Source organism: Oryctolagus cuniculus, chromosome 12 (genome assembly GCF_051225735.1).
Source record: "Oryctolagus cuniculus isolate XC-2025 breed Fujian yellow rabbit chromosome 12, ASM5122573v1, whole genome shotgun sequence".
NCBI classification, from domain to species: Eukaryota; Metazoa; Chordata; class Mammalia; order Lagomorpha; family Leporidae; genus Oryctolagus; species Oryctolagus cuniculus.
In genome coordinates this window covers 96,170,749-96,194,086 of record NC_142878.1, presented here as the reverse complement: position 1 = coordinate 96,194,086, position 23,338 = coordinate 96,170,749, and the positions used below count along the sequence as shown (strand labels likewise).

General features: G+C 44.5%; 1 protein-coding gene across 1 annotated transcript in view; it reads right to left on the bottom strand.

Annotated features, from left to right (window-relative positions):
• Positions 1–23,338, bottom strand: part of LOC103345879 (uncharacterized) — a 98,176-nt gene that overhangs the window by 11,853 nt on the left and 62,985 nt on the right. Inside the window, exon 5 of the mRNA XM_089311024.1 lies at positions 22,205–22,343. Within this exon, the coding sequence (XP_089167150.1) occupies positions 22,205–22,343 (139 nt within the window). The remainder of the gene's footprint in view (positions 1–22,204; positions 22,344–23,338) is intronic.

Below are 23,338 nucleotides of genomic sequence, written 5' to 3'. Positions count from 1 at the left end.
CCTTTCAGCTTCAAAGAGCTGTGGGACCTGGAGGTCTTGCTGGTCCAGGAAGCAGCACACATCACTGCTGAGTGTGAGCAGTTACAGAACTGGAGGCTGCATATCGGTGAGTTGGAGATCTGCTTCACAGAACCCCAAGGGGCTGCCCTGGTTCCACCAGTCCCTGATGTCCATGGCCTCTCACCAGGCCTCCCCCACCCATTTGGCATTAGGCCAAAGCTGAGTGACTCACAAGCAACTCAGGGGGCTGGTAGGGACAGAGTTGAGGTACAGCAGGTGCTGAGAGCTCAGGGATTCCCAAGGGCAGGGGGCAGCCTGCAGGTCCTCCCTGTCGCTGGTGGAGCCAGCCCAGTTCAGCAACATTCCAGAGCATGTAGCCATGGGGTGAGGGGCACCTTGCCTGGGCTGTGGGCAGGTGTCCAGCAGATCCCTGGGTCCCACATGGTTGGGCTAAAGGCCTCTTATAGAAGGCTCCTAGGAGGAGCCATGGCTGGGGCATCAGGGGCTGAGAAGCTACCCAGGGACCCCTCCCAGGGAGAGGAGGACAAGCGGGTTTGCAGTTCACAGTGACCTAATTGCCCTTGGTTCCGTGCTGGGAGGAGGACTTGTGGTGGAGGAGGCAGGACTTGAATCTGTTCACATCATCATCCCAGGACTGCACAGAAGCACAGAGACTAGGAGGTGGGCTCAGCAGAGCACCTGGAACAGTGCCCCAGGGGATTGTTCTGGAAATGTATCAAAAACCCACCTTTATTGATGGTTGACTTACGTATTGCAAGCCACGTAGGGGAGGGGGGAGGTATCTTGCCTGAGCAGCTGACAGGACACAGAGGAAAGGATTGGCCACAGCCTGTGTGGTCACTGTCACAGATTCTGGGGCCGACAAGGAAGGGGCACGGTGCGTTTCAAGCACATAGGACAAGCAGGTAGACAAGGGGGCTTCCTTTAAGGGATGTGGAGGCACCAGGATGGGTGGGCGCCTGGGTGAAGGCTCTCAGCAGCAAACAGTTCTCAGGCTAGGCACCCAGACCCTGTCACTTCAGGTCAAGGTCTTCAGGCAACAGCTGCTGAGGGCAGAGCCCACCTACTCCTGGGCAGCACAGCCCTTCTCAGAACAGTCCTCACTAAGCTCTAGCAAAGGGTGATGACTTCTGCCCAGGAAAGGCAGCAGATGGCAAGTCCAGCCCCGCCCCCCCCCCCACACACACACAAGGAGGGTCCTGCTGGCCTTTTCTGCCTTGGAGACAAGGCAACAGACACTCACCCAATTAGAAGATCTAGGGCCTCAGGGTCTGACTCCTTTAAGTTCAGTCATGTTAGGGCTCCTATGCTGCCTCCAAGGGCCACTGCAGAAAGGCCAGCAACTGGACTCATGCCATCCCCTCTCCTCTCCCAGCCACGACACTCACACTCTAGAAATGCCTAAAGATGTTGAAGAACTGGAACAAATATCAGAGTAATAGCAAGGTAAGGAGGAGGTTGAGGGCCCCTTTATGACAACTTCCTGCATGCTTGGTACAAGCAGTGCATATTTCCAAGGCAGTACGCTGCTGATTCTCAGATGGCTGGAGGTAAGTGTTCTCACCCTAAAGTCTTCCTGTCCATCCATTGCATGGTCATCTTCTAGGGAGGGAAACTGATGTCACTATTTGGGTCACCACTAGGTCCAAGGTTGGGAGGCATCTTGGTGCTCCAAAAGGGTGAATCTACTGGGAATGAAGCCCACGCCTCCTGAGAACTGTGGGTAATGAGGCCAGAGCCCAGGCAGAGCCAGCCTCTCCCAAGACACCATGGAGCCCAGGGCTTCCATGTTCCAAGCACCTCAGGCTGTTCTCCACCCCATCCTGTTCCATCCCTGGGGTCTTGTCTCACCCAAGCCTCTCCTTTCCTGTAGCTGTGTCACAAAACAGACATGGGGATCACTGCCCAGGTGTGGGGGAAGAAGTCAACACTGCTGCTAGACATGAACAAGATAAAGACCGAGAGTCCAGGAAAATACCAGGTACGAGCCCTCTACCTGCTCTCACACAGGTAGCACTAACAAGCCAGACATTATCACAGCCAAAGTCTCCCACCTGTTGTAAAGTGCAGCCCAAGGGATGGCCAGGCCTAGAGAGACAGGGTTATCCTTGTAGTATTTTTTTTTTTTGACAGGCAAAGTTAGTGAGAAAGAGAGACAGAGAGAAAGGTCTTCCATCTGTTGGTCTACTCCCCAAATGGCTGCTACGGCCGGCGCGCTGTGCCAATCTGAAGATAGGAGTCAGGGGCTTCCCCCTGGTCTCCTATGCGGGTGCAGGGCCCAAGCACTTGGGCCATCCTCCACTGCACTCCTGGGGCCACAGCAGAGAGCTGGACTGGAAGAGGAGCAACTGGCACAGAACTGGAGCCCCAACCGGGACTAGAACCTGGAGTGCCGGCGCCGCAGGTGAAGGATTAGCCTAGTGAGCCACAGCGCCGGCCTATCCTTGTACTTTAACAGGTGGCCTGGAGAGCAGAGCTTGGAGAGATGAGGTCATGGGAAATCTCAGCCACCTGGAGGTTGTGAGAAGGGCTAGAGTGCAGAGTGAGGGGTCAATGCCAACCAAGAGCTAGCTGGGAGCAAAATCAGGTTGGACTACGATATGCATGGAATGAGTTGAGGGTGAGGGCCATCCAAATTATGCCCTATTTTACTATTTGTGATCTCATATTTCTGCCTTTTTTACTTTTTATTTTGACTATGCCAATGTATCTCAACAATCAGGAATGAATAGTGTACCAAACCAAAAAATTCCATCCTCATAGTTCCTACAGGTATCTGAAGCAGTCTCCCGTCCCGCCTCACACAGCCACTCCCCCAGTGGAAAATAACTTAAACAAAGCCAAATGCATTTGTAGATATCTCAGTGTGCATTAGTAATTTAGAATTGTTTTTTAAACATGAGCATCATCACCCTTCAAATATTGCTGGAAGTCTACAATATCCAGTCAGTATTCATATCTACCTAACTGCCTTCCAGTCTCTAACTACATTCCATCAGAATGTGGAGCTTCTCTGTAGAGGAGCTAGTATTAAACACGTAAAGTAAAAACTTTCAAAAATGCCTTAAATAATGACAATTCCCATTGTGCCACTAAAAAGGCCACACTGAGTTATAAATTCAACAAAATGTTAGGGCATCAGTTCGCAGAAAATTACAAATCACTCATAACAGATATAAAAGATATAAATAAATGCAGAGTTGGACTATGTTTCATGGTTAAGAAGGCCCAGTACTACTATCAGCTTTGCCCACTCTGTCGAGTGGATTCAACCCAAAACCAGTCCAGGTCTCAGCAAGCTTTTCAGTAGACAATGCCAAGCTGATTCTGGAATGGACACAGAAAGCAAAGGGTCTAGAACAGCCAAAACGATGCTTATGCAGAAGAGATATGCTGAGAAACTCAAACTATTCTTTTTAGATTCTTCTACTATACAAGTACAGTAAGGAAGACATGGCTGTGTTAAAAAATGACAGATGTATAGCTCTGTGGGAGAAAATGGAGAAACTGGTTCTCCAATTTAAGTGATCTTTGACCAAGGGCCCAACAGAACTCACTGGATCCAGGTTACTCATTTTAACAAATGATACTGAAACAATCTGGCACCCCTATGCAAAGCAAAGCACAAAGTTCTCAATACATACCTCTACAGAACTGATTTAAAATGGACCACAGATCTAATTAACTATGAAATCATAAATATTCCATAAATATACAGAAGGATATGTACTTTGATTTCATGTTGAGTTTTTGCAAAATGCAAAAGCATATTCCAAGAATGACAGAAAAAAAATTGATCAGTGGAACTTCAACACTTTTATTCTGCCCAATATATTGTAAAGAGAATGAAGTAAAAAGCTAGAGAATGGGTTATGATTAGGGAGTGGGAGAAAATTGTATATTTTTTAAGGATTTATTTATTTGAAAGGTGGAGTTACAGGGAGACAGAGGCAGAGAGAGACAGAAGTCTTCCATCTGCTGGTTCACTCCCCAGATGGCTGCAATGGCTGGAGATGCTCTGATCCGAAGCCAGGAGCCAGGAGCTTCCTCGGGGTCTCCCACGTGGGTGCAGGGACCCAAGGACTTGGGCCATCTTCTACTGCTTCAGGAAAGGAGCAGCCTGGACTCGAACCGGAGCCCATACGGGAGGCCCGTCCTTCAGGCAGCGGCTTTACTCGCTACTCTACAGTGCCAGCATCAGGAGAAAATATTTACAAAACATACAGCTAATGAAGGACTTGTTCCTGATTATACACTGAACACTTAAAATTTAATCCAGAGGGGCCGGCACTGTAGCTCAGTAGGCTAAACCTCTGCCTGTAGTGCCAGAATCCCCAATTGGCACTAGTGGTGTCCTGGCTGCTCCTCTTCCAATCCAGCTCTCTGCTATGGCCTGGGAAAGCAGTAGAAGATGGCCCAAGTGCTTGAGCCCCTGCACCCATGTGGGAGACCCGGAAGAAGCTCCTGGCTCCTGGCTTTGGATCGACTTAGTTCTGGCCATTGAGGCATTTGTGGAGTGAACCAATGGGTGGAAGATCTTTCTCTCTGTCTCTCCCCTTCTCTGTCTGTAACTCTACCTCTCACATAAATAAATGAAACCTAAAAATTTTTAATGAGCAAAAAGGTGACCCCTCCACCCCGCAACTGGCACCGTATATAATAGGACACTATCTCCAATAAGCACACAAAAATAGTATACTGAGTGTTAACAGCATGATGAAATACCACTGCAAGTCTATTTGCGTAAAATCAAACAGAACTGCTAATAGGAAATGTTGACAGGAATGTGGAGTAACAGGAACACGCATTTACTGAAGAAAGGAATTCAAAGCAGAACAGGAACCTGTAAGATAATCTGACAGTTTCTTCCAAAAGTACACACACAGCATCAGACTCCAAATGTGTATCTCTATGTATTCAATTGACCTGGAAAACAAGCACACATAAAAACCCCTTGCCATGCTCACTGTCTTATTCACAATCACTAAAAACTGTAAACTGGATGATCTTCATGAGGGATGAATACGCAAACTATATCAGATCCATAATGAGGAACAGGATTCAGTGAGAAAGAGTAACAAGCCGTGAAGTCATGTGCTGACTGGGCTAAATTTCAGGTACATTTTTCTAAGAGAAAGAATCCATACCCTAAAGTCTACATGCTAAGATTAAACTCACAGGACATTCTGGGAAAAGGCCAAATAGAGATGGAGAACGCACGAATGAATGGCTGTCAGCGGCCACTGGAGTTCAAAGAGTTTGACTGCAAAGGGCCACACAGAGATCTTGTAAGGCAAAGGAGCTGCTACTTCAGTTGTTGGACTGGTGGTTAAGAGACACTCCCATGTGGGTTCAAACCACTGTTGTTTAGGAAACACTTTCAATGTGGGTTCAAACCATTGCTGGTTAGGAGACACCCATGTGGGTTCAAACCGTTGCATCTGTACTTTCCACACACTGCTCATGTAGACAAAAAATGCACCCAACTGTACATCTGAGTTTCATTTCATTTTATGTAGATTTTACCCCAAAGCTCAACAAACATCTATGTTCCCTGAAGGCCTCACTGTTGATTGGCAGATGGTCAGATGGTCACAATAGGACTTCAGTGCTGCTCTCAGAGCTTGTTAGACCTCAGCAGCAAACCGGGAAAACCCTCTTTACTCTCTTTCCCAGGAGGCAAGTCCCATTTCCTGTGATTTTGGTGTATTCTGCCTATGGTACTCTTAAGTGTTCCAAATGAGATCCCTAGGCTATACTCCAGTCAGGAGGTCTTATGTCACAGAGATGCAATCAAAGCATGGGTGGGGGTACTCTCTAATGCAAAACTGAGATAAAAGGAATGGAGATCCAAGCGAGGGGCCTCCCTGGACCTGGCCACAAGTTGTAAGAAGTGGTGCCTTCCTCCTGGGCCTGCATCAACCCCATAGGCTTCGCAGCGTTGGAGGATGTTCCTCTAGCTAGGGACATATCAATCGACTTTGCCAGGATCATGAAACTTGAGTCTGGATCCTGCAGATCTCACCATATTTATCACCGCTCTAGTAGGGAGTCCATGAATCTGAATTTCACTCCTTAAGAAACCCAGTGCCCAGACCTTCCCTTCCAAACCCTTGCCTTGAGGGAAACAGCTGAGTGTATCTATAGTCAGTCCTGGGTCTTTGAAATCTCCTGACTCACAGTCAGCCAACCTCCCCAGTGCACTGAATTTATGGCTGCAAGGGGCCCTGGGCTGCAATCAAGGCAGTTTCATAACTTGTTGGTCCTCATGGCTCTGGCTGGCCTTGCTAAGGTGCTTCTTCCTGGGGGGGTCATGTCTTCAGAGTGCAAGGCTCAAGGCCTGCCATAGGTGTAGTGCCTGGACTGGCACAATGGCCTGCGAGGTCCTGACCTCTGGGCAGATTATGTTACCACCACTCCAAATGCAATCACGCGAGAAGCAGGAATGACAGTTTTGCCTGTACAGCAGGCATTCCTGGGGGACTTCCACAACTGACTTGGATACAATAGGAAAGCTACAAGCTGAAATCCAAGTTGATAGGCCTATTAAGTCCTAAATCATATATGCCTGGGAGGCTCCCCTATGAAAGCAAGGAGGTAGATAATATAAAATGCAGTTTTGCTACATTAAAAGGCAGTAGAATTTTGGCAATCAAAATAGCTGAGTTGCTCAGTGAGGTTAGGCCAGTAGCACAGATATCAACAGTGACCCACCAAAGGAGGAACTCCAAAGTAAGGGTAAGGACTGTCCAGTTTGAGGCCACACAAAGTCATTAGGAATTGGTGTTGTCCCAAGAATTGGTGGACATGTGAATTTCAAGATGGCCTTGAGTGAGGGTGGACTGCTCGACGACAAGTAGGATGATCACAAGTTCTGCCCCCTGAGACACATGACACTACCCCGGTATCTGGAAGGAGGTATCTAATGTGAGATGACTGATGGGGGCTCTGCAAATAGACGAAGTGTCAGAGGCTGACATCCTCGTAAGGACACAGACTCCTCAGGGTGTGGGTTTGTCTGGCCTCTGAAAATACCACTCCCATTTAACAAGAGATTCTCAGTGGCTGGAGGCCAGGGCCCAGCTCATGATGCTGAGGGAGGTAGTCCAAACTCTCTGAGTCAAACAGTAGTGTCACTACAAGCGCAAAGCTAACTTGAAATCCTTTACCCATGGGGCCCTCAGAACCAAAAACTAGCCATAGAGTAATCCTTAGCTTTTTCCTTGGAAGTATGCCTGACCAAGGTGCATCCTTGTGGGTGGCTGGTGAGACAGATGAATCTTAGGGTTCTTTAGAGGTGAGGAAGTTGGTGTTATCAGAAACTGAAAATGTGCTGGGCTTCCCTGGTTGAAACTGAATCAGTGAGGAAAAGCAGATATATGTGGATTCGTTGAGGAATTTGTCTGAAATCCTTGTTCAAAATATAGACCAAAAATTTGAGGTTGCAAGCTCTCATCTCATATGGAACTAAGGTCCACACCCACTTGGACAAGAAGTCAGTTGCTGATGATTGAGGCCCATTTTTCCTCCTCCTCTTGATTATCAGTTGAAACGATGTCCTCAACATAGTGTCACAGGTGGATGCTAGGAGACAACTGAAGGCCAGCCAGATCCTGTTAACACAGACCACGAGCCCTGGAGGACCACAGAGGCAGTCGACTGGAAGTCTCATAAAGGTGCATTGTTGGCCTTCAAATTAAAAGGAAACGGTGGGGCTGGTGCTATGGTATAGCGGATTAACGCCTTGGCCTGCAGCGTAAGCATCTCATATGGGCGTCAGTTTGAGATCCCCTGCTCCAATTCCCAACCAGCTCTCTGCTATGGCCTGGGAAAGCAGTAGAAGATGGCCCAAGTCCTTGGGCCCCTGCACCCAAGGAGGAGACCTAAGGAACCTCCTGGCTCCTGGCTTCGGATCGGTGCAGATCCGGCCATTCCAGTCAATTCTCTCTTTCTGCCCCTCCTCTCTCTCTATAACTCTGACTTTCATATAAATAAATAAAATCTTTACAAAATAAAGTAAATGGTGCCAAATCTCCACAAGACACATACAGTTCTTGCCACAGCAATAATGGCAAAATTATCAGGGGCAGTCTGATAATATCAAGTAAGGCAAATTCAAAGCGAAGCATGACCTTCTTGAGGTGGTGGTAACTTGCGGGATGCCTCCATTCCTATCCGCCAGCTTGGAGAAGGTGCTTGATGGGTGAGTTAATAGATGACTCAATGTATTTCAAAGAATACTTATACTCTATCATGGACAGCTATGTCGATTCCCCACTTGTCCTTCTTGAGTTATATTTTAGGGTGTTGACAATATAGGGATGTGTGTTAAGTGTCCATGCCGCATCAGTACAAAAGACTTGGGATTGATCTAGGTGAAGAACAGAAGTCTTAGGCTGTCCATGCCAAGGAACAGAAATGATAGGCAGAAGAAGAGGTAGGCAGAAGCAACACAAGGACTCATAGGAAGAGGTTGGGTCCTGTCTTGATGCTGACCATGGCAGTCGACCCAAGGGCATGTCCTCTTCATAGTCTGTCAATGAATAATGACTGATGCACTTTACTGGGAATGATCACAATGCCGTAGGAGTTAGTGCCTGATGATCCATAAGGCTCTATAATGTGACCCTAATACATGGTGATTGTCATCCACAAAGATGCCTGGTGATGATTGCTTACCGCTAGTGTGCACAAGAATCCCACCATGGTTGAATGTCTGGTGGTCTTCTCTCTGTCTAGAAGGGCCTCAGTGGTGTCCAGAAACTCATGAGACTTGCCTGAAATGAGCCAGTAGGCAGCAGTGCAGCCTGCGAAGCCACTGACTTTGTTGACGATGTTCAGAATAGGTCACAACATGTATCACAGGAAGTCAGAGAGCGCACCACATCTGATTACACAGCACTGGACTGCAGAGAGATGCTGAAGCAAACTCTGGCTGTGAACACTCTACGTGTCTGCCTTCGTATTTCCCAGGGTGCTTAGGGTTTGCGTAGGTTGATAAACTTCTGAAGTTGCCGCCAACAGGGCCAGAAGTTTTGCTCGGTCCTGTGGTGGGACTGCTTTTACAAGTAACAATGGGAATGCTGATGTTGTGGCACAGCTAACAATGCTTCCGTTTTATATTGTAGTGCTGGGGCATGCCCCAGCTACTATGCTTCCACTCCAGCTTCCTCCTAAGGTGCATGGATAGACAGTAGGTGATGCCTGAAGATCTCAGGACTCTGCAACCCATGTTGGAAAAGAAGATGGAGTTCCTGCTCCTGGCTTCACCTTGGCTAATCTGTAGCTGTTGCAGCCATTTGGAGAGTGAGGTAGTGGTTGGGATGATATCTCTATGTCGTTCCCTCACTAATATTTTTTTTCCAAATAAAAAATCATTAAAATGTAACAATAGCCAAGGAACTGTGACAGAGTTGTTAAGATGTCATTTGGGTTACCCACGTCCCATATCAGAGCACCTGGATTTCAGTATAATCTTCCTGCAGTCAGGTTTCCTGCTAATGTACACTCTGATGGATAGCAGGCATTGGGTCAGTTACTTAGGTCTCTTCCACCAATGTGAGAGAACTGGATGGAGTTCTTGGCTTCTGACTTTGGCCTAGCCCTTTCAATAATGTCTGCAGGCTTTGGGGGTGAGGCCAACAGATGGAAGCATCTCTCTCTATCTCACACTGCCATTCTAATAATTAGTATATAAAGGCATCAATACATTGTATTTGGCATGGCAATTAAAGACATCATTTTTGGTGCCAGCATCCCATCGCAAAGTATCTAGGATCAATACCTGTCATGCATTCACATCCAGGTTCCTGCTTCTGCTTACCCTGGGAAACACAGGATGGCTCAGATATTTGGGCCCTTGCCACTCAAGTGGAGTGATCCAACCAGTGGGAAATCTGTTTTCTTGTCTTTCAATGGAACATAATGACTAACGCTTAAGTAAGTGAATAAATAATTCCACTGGGGCCAAGGTAGCTTGGTTGGGACTGTCCTAGGGGCAGCTTTGCCATTCAGGGCTGGTGGCTTGCACATACTCACTGAAGAATGCCTAACAGCTCTCTTTTATTCTTAATTGTACACGTCCATTGAAATACAGAGGCTCCTGCTGTAGTGTGGTGTTTAACATGATCTGGACACCCACTGCAGTAGAAAACGTTTATGTTCACCCTCTGTGCAAACATGATGCCATCTGTTTGTGCTTTCCAGACAAGCTGGACAGGATCTTGATGTGGCTCAGTGACAGCTGCCAGCTGCCAAGTCTGTTGCCCCGTGATTTGTAGGCTACTTCCTGTCAGGAACACAGCAAGGTTGCCCTTCTCAATCTGTTCCTGTCCAGTCTTTGGGCAGGCTTTGTATCTCCATCCACAGCAAGGTGTATATACATCTGTGTGGACTTCCTTGGTGTCTGAGATACAGAACTTCACCACCTGAGACGGTTGCAGACAAGGCATCTACTTTCTTAACCATGTCCTGGGTGGTACTTGGCAGCATGTGAGGAGCAGCCAGCTGTCATCTGGTGCATGCAGACTCACCATCCCGCAGCACACAAGACTCTGCATTACCCAGGTGGAGGTACAAATGTTTGAAATGATCTCATGAGACCATGTTACTTATACGGGGCTGCCAGCAACACTGTGCACACAACCTCAAGAAGCCTCACTGTCTCACTGGGAGTCTGTGGGGGACACAGAAACCAGCGATAAACCAATGGGTGAACCCATGCACTCCATTAACAACGTCAGTCCACAAGTCTACCAGGTACTATTTCCCATATGGCAAATGACAGAGAAATTTTCCACAGATAAACTTTAAGCCTTTTTGACATGCTCTTATATTTATCACATTAAATATTCCTCAACACAACTGTTAACAATAACTGGATTCAACAACATTGTAGAATACATGATGTTGTGCATGGAAAAATCTAAACACTCCACCAAAAAAATGGTTCAAGATGAAAAACCAATTCAGTAAAGTTACAGGTTACAAAATCAACATACAAAAGCAGTAGCTTTTTATATGCTAGCAACCAACTTGCCAAAAATGAAATCTAAAAAGTAATCCCATACACAATAGAGACAAAAATAAAGCACTTAGGAATCAATGTAACCAATTAAGTGAAAGATATCTACAATGATAATTCTAAAATGTTGAAGAAATGAATCATCAAGGACTCCTAACATGGAAAAATATAACTTGCTCACGGATTGGAAGAATTAGTATAATTAAAATACCTGTATTAATTAAAGCAACCTACAAAATAAATGAAATTCCTATCAGACACCAATGACATTTTTTACAGAATGAGAAAATAATCCTAAATTCCCTAAGAAATCACAAAATATCAAGAATAGCCAAAATTATCCTGAGCAAAATTTAAAAAACAATCAACTTGGAGGCATCAGAATGCCTGCCTTCAAAGCTTACTACAAAGCTATAGCAATCAAGGCAGCATGATAGTGGAATTTAATTAATTAATTCATCAATCCAAACAGGTAGAGACAATTGATTTTTCATGGAAGTGCCCAGACTATACAATGGAAAAAAGTATCATCTATTCAGTAAGTGGTGCTGGCAAAACTGGATGCATCTATGTAGAACTGAATATTACAGTACTATAAAAACTGAAAGCCTGTTATTAGTATCAAAATCATTGCAACTGGAGGACTTCATGCTCAGTGAAATTATTCTGATACAGAAAGACAAATATTAGATGTTCTCCTTTATATATGAGAGCTAAAATTTTCTTTTACGAAAAAAGAAATCAGGCAACAACAAAAGAAAAACAGAAAAAAAAGTTAATGCCTGTGTATATCAGTACTGCTGCAAATATAGTTTTGTTCAACTTTCTTTTATATCTTTATCAAACAAATTCTTAAGGATGATATACTACTATAATTTTAATAATTCATGATCATTTTAAAATTTACTGTGTATTAGTGTGTGGGGAGCAACTGGGAGCAACTCGGACTAGACTAAGTTACTGGAATTAAGACTTATTCTATGCATCTGCTCTCCCACAATATGGCGCTGGGAGAGGAGGAAACAGCTTCTACACAGCTGCCTCCAGTTCAACCAATAAACTGTAGGACCTGCTCCTGATTGGAGGAGAGCAGTGTACTCGGCGTGTGGGTAGCAGAGTTGGGATTGGTGGAAGAGGAAAAAAAAGGAGGAGAGAGACAACATGCACCGGGAACATCTATCTGAAGGAACACCTGTGCAGCCCCCGAGAGAGCCGGCCGGTGGTGTGCCGCTCCCCTGCGGAAGTGGGGAAAGTGGCAGGGGGCCCGCCCCTCCACGGAGGTGGAGGGACGTAGCCAACCTGGGAAGAACCAGCAGCAAACCCGGGGAGGGCCGAGCAGACAAAAGAACAGCGCAGGGTCCTGTGTCATTCCTCCACGAAGACGGGGAGCGACATTAGTGTAGTAGTCATTTTTATAGAAACCTTTGATTTAATAAACATAAATCTCATAAGTACAACTTTTGGATTACAGCAGTTCTTCCCCCCATACCCACCCTCCAACCCGCAAACCATCCCAACTCCTACCCCCTCTTCCATCCCATTCTCCATTGAGATTCATTTTTAATGATCTTTATATACAGAAGATCAATTCTATACTAAGTAAAGATTTCAACAGACTGCACCCACACAGACACACAAACTTTAAAGTACTGTTTGAAGACTAGTTTTACCATTAATTCTCCTAGTACAACACATTAAGGACAGAGGTCCTACATGGGGAGCAAGTGCACCGTGATACCTGTTGTTGATTTAACAATTGACACTCTTCTATTTGACATCAGTGATCACCCTAGGCTCCTGGTCATGAGCTGCCAAGGCTATGGAAGCCTCGAGTCCACAAATTCCAACATTATTTAGACAAGGCCATAATCAAAGTGGAAGTTCCCTCCTCCCTTCAGAGAAAGGTACTGACCTCTTTGGCGGCCCTTTCTTTCCCTGGGATCTCACTCTTAGAGACCTTTCATGTGGGTGATTTTTTGCCACAGTGTCTTTCTTGTCTTTCCATGCTTGAAATGCTCTCATGGGCTTTTTAGCCAGATTCGAATGCCTTAAGGGCTGATTCTGAGGCCAGAGCACTGTTTAGGGTAGTTGTCATTCTAGGAGTCTGCTGTGTGGCTTGCTTCCCATGTTGGATCATTGTCTCCTTTTTAATTCTATTACTTTTTTTTTTTTTGACAGGCAGAGTGGACAGTGAGAGAGAGAGAGAAAGACAGAGAGAAAGGTCTTCCTTTGCCATTGGTTCACCTTCCAATGGCCGCCGTGGCCGGTGCACTGTGGCCGGCGCACTGCGCTGATCTGAAGGCAGGAGCCAGGTGCTCCTGGTCTCCCATGGGGTGCAGGGCCCAAGCACCTGGGCCATCCTCCACTGCACTCCCTGGCCACAGCAGAGAGCCGGCCTGGAAGAGGGACACCCGGGACAGAATCCGGCGCCCTGACCGGGATTAGAACCCGGTGTGCCAGCGCCGCTAGGCGGAGGATTAGCCGGCTTTTTTTTTTTTTTTTTCCTATCTATTACTATCAGCAGATGCTTGGTCTTATTTAGGTGATCCTTTTTTTGGTAACTTTTATTTAATAAATATAAATTTCCAAAGTACAGCTTTTGGATTACAGTGGCTTTTTCCTCCCCATAACTTCCCTCCCACCCACAACCCTTCCATCTCCCGTTCCTTCTTCCATTCCATTCACATCAAGATTCATTTTCAATTGTCTTTATATACAGGAGATCGATTTAGTATATATTAAGTAAAGATTTCATCAGTTTGCACCCACACAGAAACACAAAGTGTGAAATACTGTTTGAGTACTAGTTATAGCATTAATTCACATTGGACAACACATTAAGGACACAGATCCTACGTGGGGAGTAAGTGCACAGTGAATCCTGTTGTTGACTTAACGATTCACACTCTTGTTTATGGTGTCAGTAATCACCCCAGGCTCTTCTCATGAGTTGCCAAGGCTATGGAAGCCTTTTGAGTTCGCCAACTCTGATCTTATTTAGACAAGGTCATAGTCAAAGTGGAAGTCCTCTCCTCACTTCAGAGAAAGGTACCTCCTTCTTTGATGGCCCATTCTTTCCACTGGGATCTCACTCCCAGAGATCTTTCGCTTAGGTTTTTTGTTTTTGGTTGTTTTTTCTTTGTTTGTTTATTTTGTTTGTTTGTTTGTTTTTGCCAGGGTATCTTGGCTTTCCATGCCTAAAAACACTCTCATGGGCTCTTCAGCCTAATCCGAATGCCTTAAGGGCTGATTCTGAGGCCAGAGTGCTGTGATCTCTTTGACACTTAATGCCATCTTACTAGTTAAAGTGATCAGTTTAAGTTCATAACTGATCATAAAGATAGGACTTTTTTTGTTTGATTACTTTTATTGCCCTTGCCTATATTCTTCCTTAATAGATGAACTCTTTATTGAATGGAATATAAAGCTCTTATGAGGTAAATTTAAAAATACACTATTTCAAAAATAAAAGATTTTAAAAGAATGACAAGCCCTCACTTTTTTAATTTCTGGTTTGTTAAGAATAGTGTACAAATTAAAATGTCTCTGTAGTGATTCTCAAAAACCAATAAAATCCCAAATATGAAAAAGCTTATCTCATATTCATTGTATTGCTCTGATGCTGTTCAATTTCACATACACACATGAAAACATACTACCATTTTAGTTTATTAAAGGAAATAATCTAAAATAAATATCCATCACCAACTTAAAACACAGCCAGGTAGCCCTTCGACTGAGCATGACAAGAAAAGAACAGTTCAGTTATTTACAGGTTATGTTTTTGCTTGTATTAATTAACCATTTTCAAATACCATAATATTAGTTGTGACATTAATCATTTAAAACCCCTTAACTTTATACACCAAGTAACATGTTGGTATTTTTCCTTAAATTTCATCCACAAGAGTTGTACATATTTATGGGCTAGTGTGACATTTCAATACTCATATAAAATTTGTACTGATCAAATCTACATTAATCTTTGGCATTATTTTATGGACAGAGCCTTGGGCTCCTTTATTTCATTTTCTAATAAAAGATAACAGATTACTGTGAGCTACACACATCCCCGTGCATGATCCTAGGAAATGACTCAGTAATCTAAGGCTACTGGGATAATCATCCGTAAACCATTTTTTCCACCTAGTTTTAATATTGCAATTGGTTTCAAAAGCAAAACACGGAGAAACAATAAGGGGGAGGGGGGAGGAGAGAGAGAGAGAGAGAGAGAGAGAGAGAGAGAGAGAGAGAGAGAAGATACCACCCATCTAGTAGTTCATTACCCAAATGTCCAAAATACTCAGGGCTGATCTGACCCAGGCTGAAGCTGGAAGATGGTCTCCAATGTGGTAGCAAGAATCCAACTACTTAAGCCATCACTGGCTGCCACTGGTATCCTGAGCATTGTCTTTCCCACCATGCCAAATGTCTACCCTTCAAAAAACTGTCTGACACACCCTCATATAGCCCTGGCTTCCAGAGGAAGAGGCCACAGTCCCCTGTCTTGACCCCATCACTGCATGGTCTCCTACTCCCAAATCACTACACATGCCAAGCTCCTGCCCAACTCCAGCCACAGCATCTGGTTTAATGGATCCAACTGAAGACACTGGGGACCCTGGCCCACCAGGGTTACCAAACATGCAGTCACTGGACGTAAAGGCCCACATCTGAGGCAGAAGCAACCTGGATAACCACATGTCCAAAACTGAAACTGTATCACTGTTACACCACATATTAAAATCAGCTCAAAATGAACTGAAAGTCCATACAGAAGATCTGAACACTTACAACTTATAAAGTAGAAAAGTCCTTGACATCAGCCTCAAGAGTGGTTGCTTATGTGCTAACAACTAAAGCACAGAGAGCAAAAGCAAATGTAAGGAAATGAAACCCCAACAAACTAGTAAAGCAAAGATCAGTGAAATGAAAAGGCACACCAATGGATAGGAGGAAATATTAGCAAACTGGATGTGTGATCAAGGGAATAATACAAGGAAGGCATACCACTAAGCAGCAAAGAATACAATTTAAAAAGGACAAAGGACTGAATCAATGTTTTCCAACAAAGACATACAATGTACCCTGAGGGTATGTGAAAAAGTTCTGAACATTGCTATCATCAGCAAAATGCAAATCAAGATGACAATGGTTATTATATCTGTTAAATGGCTACTATTAAAAAGTTAAAAGATAACAAGTATCGGGCACAATGTAGAGTAAACAGAACACACACTAGTGGAGGGAATGTAAATTGTGCCAGCCATTATGAAAAGCAATATGGAAGTTCCTCAAATGAAATTAAAAAAGGAACAACCTTTATTAGCCATGAATCCAAAAGAAAACCACCATCTCAGAGAACTGTCTGCACCCCCACATTCACTTCAGCATCATTCACAATTCCACGATATGGAAATAACCCAAATCTTTGTTGATGGACCCATAAGGAAAACTGGGATACACACACAGTGGAATCCTCGCCAAACCTTAAAAACAAAGGAAATACTACTGCTTGTCACGAGATGGATCCAAAAGTATGGAACTACAGGACATTACAATGAGTGAAACAAGACACAGAAATAAGAAATACTACATGAGCACACTTACATGTGGAATACACAAAAGTCAAACTAACACAGTCAGAGAGCAGGAAAAATGAAGAGATGTTAGTCACAAGATACAAATATATGGTTATGGTGCTGGAGCTGGGGTGTAAAAGCTTGAGCCTCCACCTAGACGGCCAGCATCCCCTATGGGCACCAGACCGAGTCCCAGCTGCTCCACTTCCCATTCACCTCCCTGCTAATGTGCCTGGCGAAGCACTAGAAGATGTCCCAACGGCTTGGGCCACTGTGCCAAAGTGGGAGACCTGGGGTCCAGCCCTGCCACTGAAGACATTTGAGGAGTGAAATAATGCATGAGATGAGATATCCCTCATCCTCTCTCTCACTCTATCTTACTCTCTTTCCCTGCTGCCTGCCTTTCTTTTTTTTTTTTTTTTTTGACAGGTAGAGTTATACAGTGAGAGAGAGACAGAGAGAAAGGTCTTTCTTCTGTTGGTTCACTCCCCAAATGGCCCCTAGAGCTGGCGCTGCACTGAGCCAAAGCCAGGAGTCAGGTCCTTCCTCCTGGTCTCCCACGTGGGTTCAGGTGCCCAGGCACTTGGGCCATCCTCCACCATCCCGGGCCACAGCAGAGAGCTGGACTGGAAGAGGAGCAACCGGGACTCGAACCCGGCACCCATATGGGATGCCGGCACTGCAGGCAGAGGATTAACCAAGTGAGCCATGGCACTGAACCCTGCCTTTCAAATAAATCTTCTGGGAAAATACATACATAAATAAAATTTAAAAATTTTAAAAACACTATAGGAGTGATAACTTTGTTAAGTAGCTTCATTGCACTACCCCTTTCATAGTGTATGGTAAGTACCAGGAGAGTCGAAAAGTTTGTGTGAAAATGCAATGTAAAGATCAGACTCATATCGAAACACACATTGCATGCCTTGAATATATACAATTTTTGTTTCTCGGTTGTATTGTAATAAGGCTGGAAAAATAAAACATGCAAAAATAGGTTCCTATACTTAAAATGCAAATAAAAATTAAGGAACTTAGGTTAATATTGTGGGGTTTTGGTAGGCTTCATGGGAAAGAAATGAGTTTTAAAACATTCATGATTGGGGCTGGCTGGCACTGTGGCGTAGTAGGTGAGGCCACCAAATGCAGTGCCGGTATCCCATATGGGCATCGGTTCAAGTCCCGGCTGCTCCACTTCCAATCCAGCTTTCTGCTATGGACTGGGAAAGCAGTAAAGGATGGCCCAAGTCCTTGGGCCCTCGCACCCACGTGGGAGACTTGGAAGAACCTCTTGGCTCCTGGCTGCGGATCAGCAGAGTTCTGGCCATTGCGGCCAACTGGGGAGTGATCCAGCAGATGAAAGACCTCTCTCTCTCCCTCCGCCTCTCCTTCTCTCTCTGTGTAACTCTGACTTTCAAATAAATAAATCTTAAGAAAAACATTCATGAACTTGACTAAACTAAATTTCAGGCGGTTTATATCTTGAAAATAAAGATTCAGGATTTCTATCAAGAGAATATTTAAGACAATATCCAAGTAACACATTACACTGTCACCTCACCTCCCTCAGACTGAAAACTCAGAAATAGAAAATAAAAGTTAGTATATCTGAAGGAAACCAGGAAAGTGAGAAGTGAAATTAGAATTATAAATTACCATATGGTATTCTCCCACCAATGGGTGTACATTCCTATATGCATGTAACACAGTTACATATTACAAGCAGGTTGAGAATTCGCCCAATTAAACCATGGAACTGAAAAGGCAGGGCCTGCTTCATCAGCATGTCACCAGTGACATGGCAACTGGACCCAACGAAAAAGAGTACGCTCTCTGCTGTCCAAATTCTTGCTGGATTTCACTTGAATTTGTACTTTGTAAATGAAGGCTGATAGGAAGATGGGGCAAGTGCTGGGGCTTGGAGCCAGGGGGCTCATGCATAGTTTGATCTCTCACTGACTCACCGGGACAGGTCTTGGTCACAGTCCTCAGGCTCACTGCCCTAAAATGCCTTCCATTTCCCATCACTGGTGACCACAATGGCCCTTGGTTCAAAGCAATAGTTGGTTGTGGGCACATTATGTTTTGAGAACACACCTTTGGGGAGGCACCATGGTAGTTTTTCACCTAAACTCAATCTAAATTCCTAGGGTTTCCATATTTAAATGCATGACAATTTTTAAACAGCCCAATCTGCATTTTTCAGTTCCTACCAGGAGCTACACCTTATGGAGTTAGTTCTGTCAAGTTTTAGAATTTACACTTTCCTATAGTTTTCACAATGACATTCTTTCAGCTTATTTTGTAATCACAGGAAAGGAAGGAGGGAGGAGGGCAGCATGCTGGGGAGAGGAGGGAAAGGTGAAGTATCACTATACTCCTCAATCTGTGTCTATGAAACACATGATATCTGTTCACCTCTGTATAAATAAAAATTATTAAAAAAAGAAATTTAGCTGTGAAAACTGCAAGAGGAAATAAACGAACCAAATGGAGATATCATGTATTTAAGTTGAAGAACAAAGCAAAACATGGCAATACCAAAATATTAAACCAGGATGCTCACAGCAGTATGGCAGGGCCTTCCCCGTGGAATGAGTAGCAGTACAGGCCTACGGCATCTTAGTCACCAGGGGCTGCAGCCTCTGCCAGGGTCAGAGGTGCTCACGCTGCACTTGCTTCACTGGATCAATAGGTGGCAACGTCTTCACTGATCAGGTTGCTTTAGAACCTATTTTCATAAATGGCAGGACCCCAGTAGATATCATGAAGTATTTTACCAGAAAACTGTGGGTCCCATTACATTTATCATATTATCTCTATGTACCTCAAAAATTTAGGGTCTGCCAAGAATTACTCAAATTCTACCTGCACAGAGCAGAGGGCTATACACCATGAACATTAGTCTACTACAAGAATATCTCTTGGGGACGGCACTGCGGCATAGCAGGAAAAGCTTCTGCCTGTAGTGCCGGCATCTCATAAGAGCACTGGTTTGAGTCCCCACTGCTCCACTTCTGATCCAGCTCTGTGATATAGCCTAGGAAAGTGGAAGATGGCCAAAGTGCTTGGGCTCCTGCACCCACAGAGAGACCCAGAAGCAGCTCCGGGCTCCTGGCTACATATCAGCTCAGCTCCAGCCATTGCGGCCCTATGGGGAGTGAACCAGCAGATCGAAGACCTCTCTCTTTTTCTCTCTCTGCCCCTGCCTCTCTGTAGCTCTGCCTTTCAAATAAATAAATCTTTAAGAAAAACCTTTCTTTCCCCATTTGACACTCACATGTCATCTTCCATAGTAATCAGGTGGGGAAATCAAGCAAGGTGATCCATTAGTGTAGGAGGAGTTATCAATCACATAGAGCTCAGTGTTTGCTGAGGCAGTACTTTTAAATTTAACATCATATGTATGAAAATGTTTACAAGGTTTAAATGTCTTTGAAAGCAGCACTCTGAAAACTACACATATACCAATTCATTGAAGGATTTCCTGGACTCCATGCCTGTTCTCTCACTACAGCACTTCAGTAGAAAGCTTTATATTTGCAATACTGAACTGCAAGTCACAGTTTTAGTTTCCCCATACGTAATTATAGAGGCCTACATAACTCACAAACACAATTGTATAGAGGTAACAAAGGCATTGTTTGTAGAAAACTCTTCACCTAGTTTTCCCCCATAGATATGACTTTAGTTAAGCAGAGGAAAAGCATCTTAAGATGTTTGGCATAAACCACTCTAATTTTGGAATTTCCTCACAAAGTTTCTATATTTTAACTTCTTATTAGTAGTGCACTAGTAGTTGCTAGCCTAGGCTTTTTGTGGGAGATGCTAAAGTTTCATGGTAGTCACAGGAACAGAGGTTTGTGGAAAAGGTGACAGAACTGAGACGCAAAAGTGAAAAGCAAAAGAATCACATATTCATGTGGCTTTGAGAAGGGTGTAGGGACCAGACAGCCTTTGAGATGCCTGGTGATTGTTGTCAGAGAACATCTGTGGACTGGGAGCATGAGAAAACAAAAGAACAGATTTTTCTTGGTTTGTTGTGTGTGAGGGCAAATTATGGAATCAAGGAATCAAGTTTGAAAATAGCCAACACGAGAAAACCATGGGCAATATAAATAGGTCAAGCTAACAATGAGAGAAAGAGCCAAGACCTTCCTGAAACACGGTACAGAGATAAGGCTGCCTAGGATGAGAAGACCAGTGAGAACAAACACATAGACTGAACATGGGGTCATTTCAACTTCTGGATTTGAACAATCAGCACTAACAGGAACACCAAGAGTGGATAATGAGGAAACTGGAACATCCACGAGGACGTGCACCAAGGAGCTGTTTCGGAGTAGTCACTGGTCAGCATCTCATAAGATGAGGATCAAGGAATGATCCTGGGATATCAACACAAGTAACTGCTAACCAGAAGGAAGGGAGACTTAATTCACCACATACTGTAAGAACCAAACCACAAAACACAATACCTACGGATTTTGAAATTTTGTGTTGTTTAAAACACAGGACAAACAGGGATTTCAATTCACCAACCGATGGTTTAGAACCAATTACACGGCAACCAGAGTGGATACTGCCCAGAAACAATGCCCCTGCCTTCTCAGACCTAAAAATGGTCTACAAATATCATAATCCGAATGATTTCAGAATTTCAAAATCGAATTTAGAAGTAAAAAGAACCTGTATTGAGTTATTCAGAACCTTATAGTTTTATACCTGAAACAAATATACTTAGGAAGTAATGCTACCCTCTCAAAATTTCGGTGCCATCCTCTGATGATAAACGGAGTCCCCATATTCCTAGTTAATGCAATAGTATGACTGGGATATGTAAATTTTACATGATATGTCTTCCCAGATAACCACACTCATTAACACAATACAACAATGTATTCCTCAGGAACTTTTTCATAAAATTAGGGAAACACTGGATATCACAGAGGCAGAATTAGAATTCAGTGGGGCGATGACAACAATGTACAACCATCTTTTTGGGTTTAGCAGTCAAAGTTATTACTGCTGTGTTGGAGAACCTTCAATGCAAACTGAGAGAAACTATCTTAGCAAATTAGGAAAAACAGGAAGCAAAGCCTGTGAGCAGGAACTTCCTTCCTGGATGACCAGATCCACTTTCTCAGCTCCTATCCACTAAGTAGAACTATAAATCCAGAAAATAAAACAAGAGACCTGGAAATCAACACAGTTGCTGGGCATCTTAATTGCCCACCTATAAGAAGATGACTCACCTGCGGGCACCTGCTGGTTCACCCATCCTGGCATCAGAATTCAGCCAGGTAGGCTCACACCTCCTGGAACTGTCTGTGATACCTCCGAGCACATATACGGTTTACAATATACAATTTAAAATCTATTTAGAACATATGATATGAAATTTATAATATATAATAAAAGGTTATCATATAAAATACAGTATTCAATTTATAACATACAATTTATTCTTCCCTCCCCCTGGCTCCTGAAGGCCCACGTGTCCCCTGCCTGTGTCCAGGACCGGCATATGATACGCACAAACATTTCAAGAAGACTCACCAGGCGAGAATGGACAAACCTGAGGGTCCTGTTGAATCCACTGCCACTCCTCCGACACCGGCAGCCCGGCCCTTCCTGTAGGTGTTGCTCTCGGCTGCTCACCTCCTTGTTCTTAGGGCCAGGGCTTAGCACATGCTCCAATGAAGAACTCCACGGCGCTGGACACCAAGAAGAGAAACGAGAAACAGCAGCACTGAGCACCCCTTTTATAAACTTGGTATTTAATAGCATACATCATTTCTGGTCAGATTACCTGCAGGCTCCAACCAATCAAAAAACAAAGACCAAGCCCACGCAGGGGTGTGGCTCCAGGCTTCTCCTGGGCTCCTGCTGTCTGTCCCCAGTAGGCAGTGAAGCCAGGCGCCAGCGCAGTGGGGCCACAGGTCAATTGTTTGCTTCACTTTTGTCATGGAATTTATTCCACCATTCGATTTAAAATTTGACAGAGTTTTTCTCTTTAGGTACAATACATACTCTTCTGCTTTTTCTCCTTAGAGTGTTCAAATAAAGTGAAATTGCTTTTATAGGACTCATGCATTGGGAGTGGTGGCTGTTTTTCAACTACTAGATTACAGAAAGAAAACAAGGGTGGGATGCTGGCATTACAGGTGATGGCTTAACCCACTGCACCACAACACTGTGGTGTAGTGGTGACTCCTGCGGTGCCAGCATCCCATATAGGCAGCAGTTCGAGTTCTGGTACTCGGATTCCAATCCAGCTCCCTGCTAATGTGCCTGGGAAAGCAGCAGAGGATGGCCCAGCTCTTGGGCTCCTGGCTCTTGGCTTAAAAATTTGCTCTGTGGGCCAACGCCGTGGTAAAGTAGGTAAAGCATCCCTCCGGCAGCGCCAACATCCCTCATGGGTGCGGTTCGTGCCCCCGATGCTACTCTTCCAATCTAGCTTTCTGCTTATAGCCTGGAAAAGCAGCAGAAGATAGCCTCACTTCTTGGGCCCCTGAAACCATGTAGGGGACCTCAAAGAAGCTCCTGGCTCCAGCTTTTGAATCGGTTCGCCTCTGGCCATTGCAACCATTTGGGGAGTGAACCATTGGACGGAAAACCTCTCTCTCTGTAACTCTACCTCGCAAATAAATAAATCTTTAAAAAAGTTGCTCTATCTCCCACTGCTTTTCAGAGAGAAGGTGGATAAAAA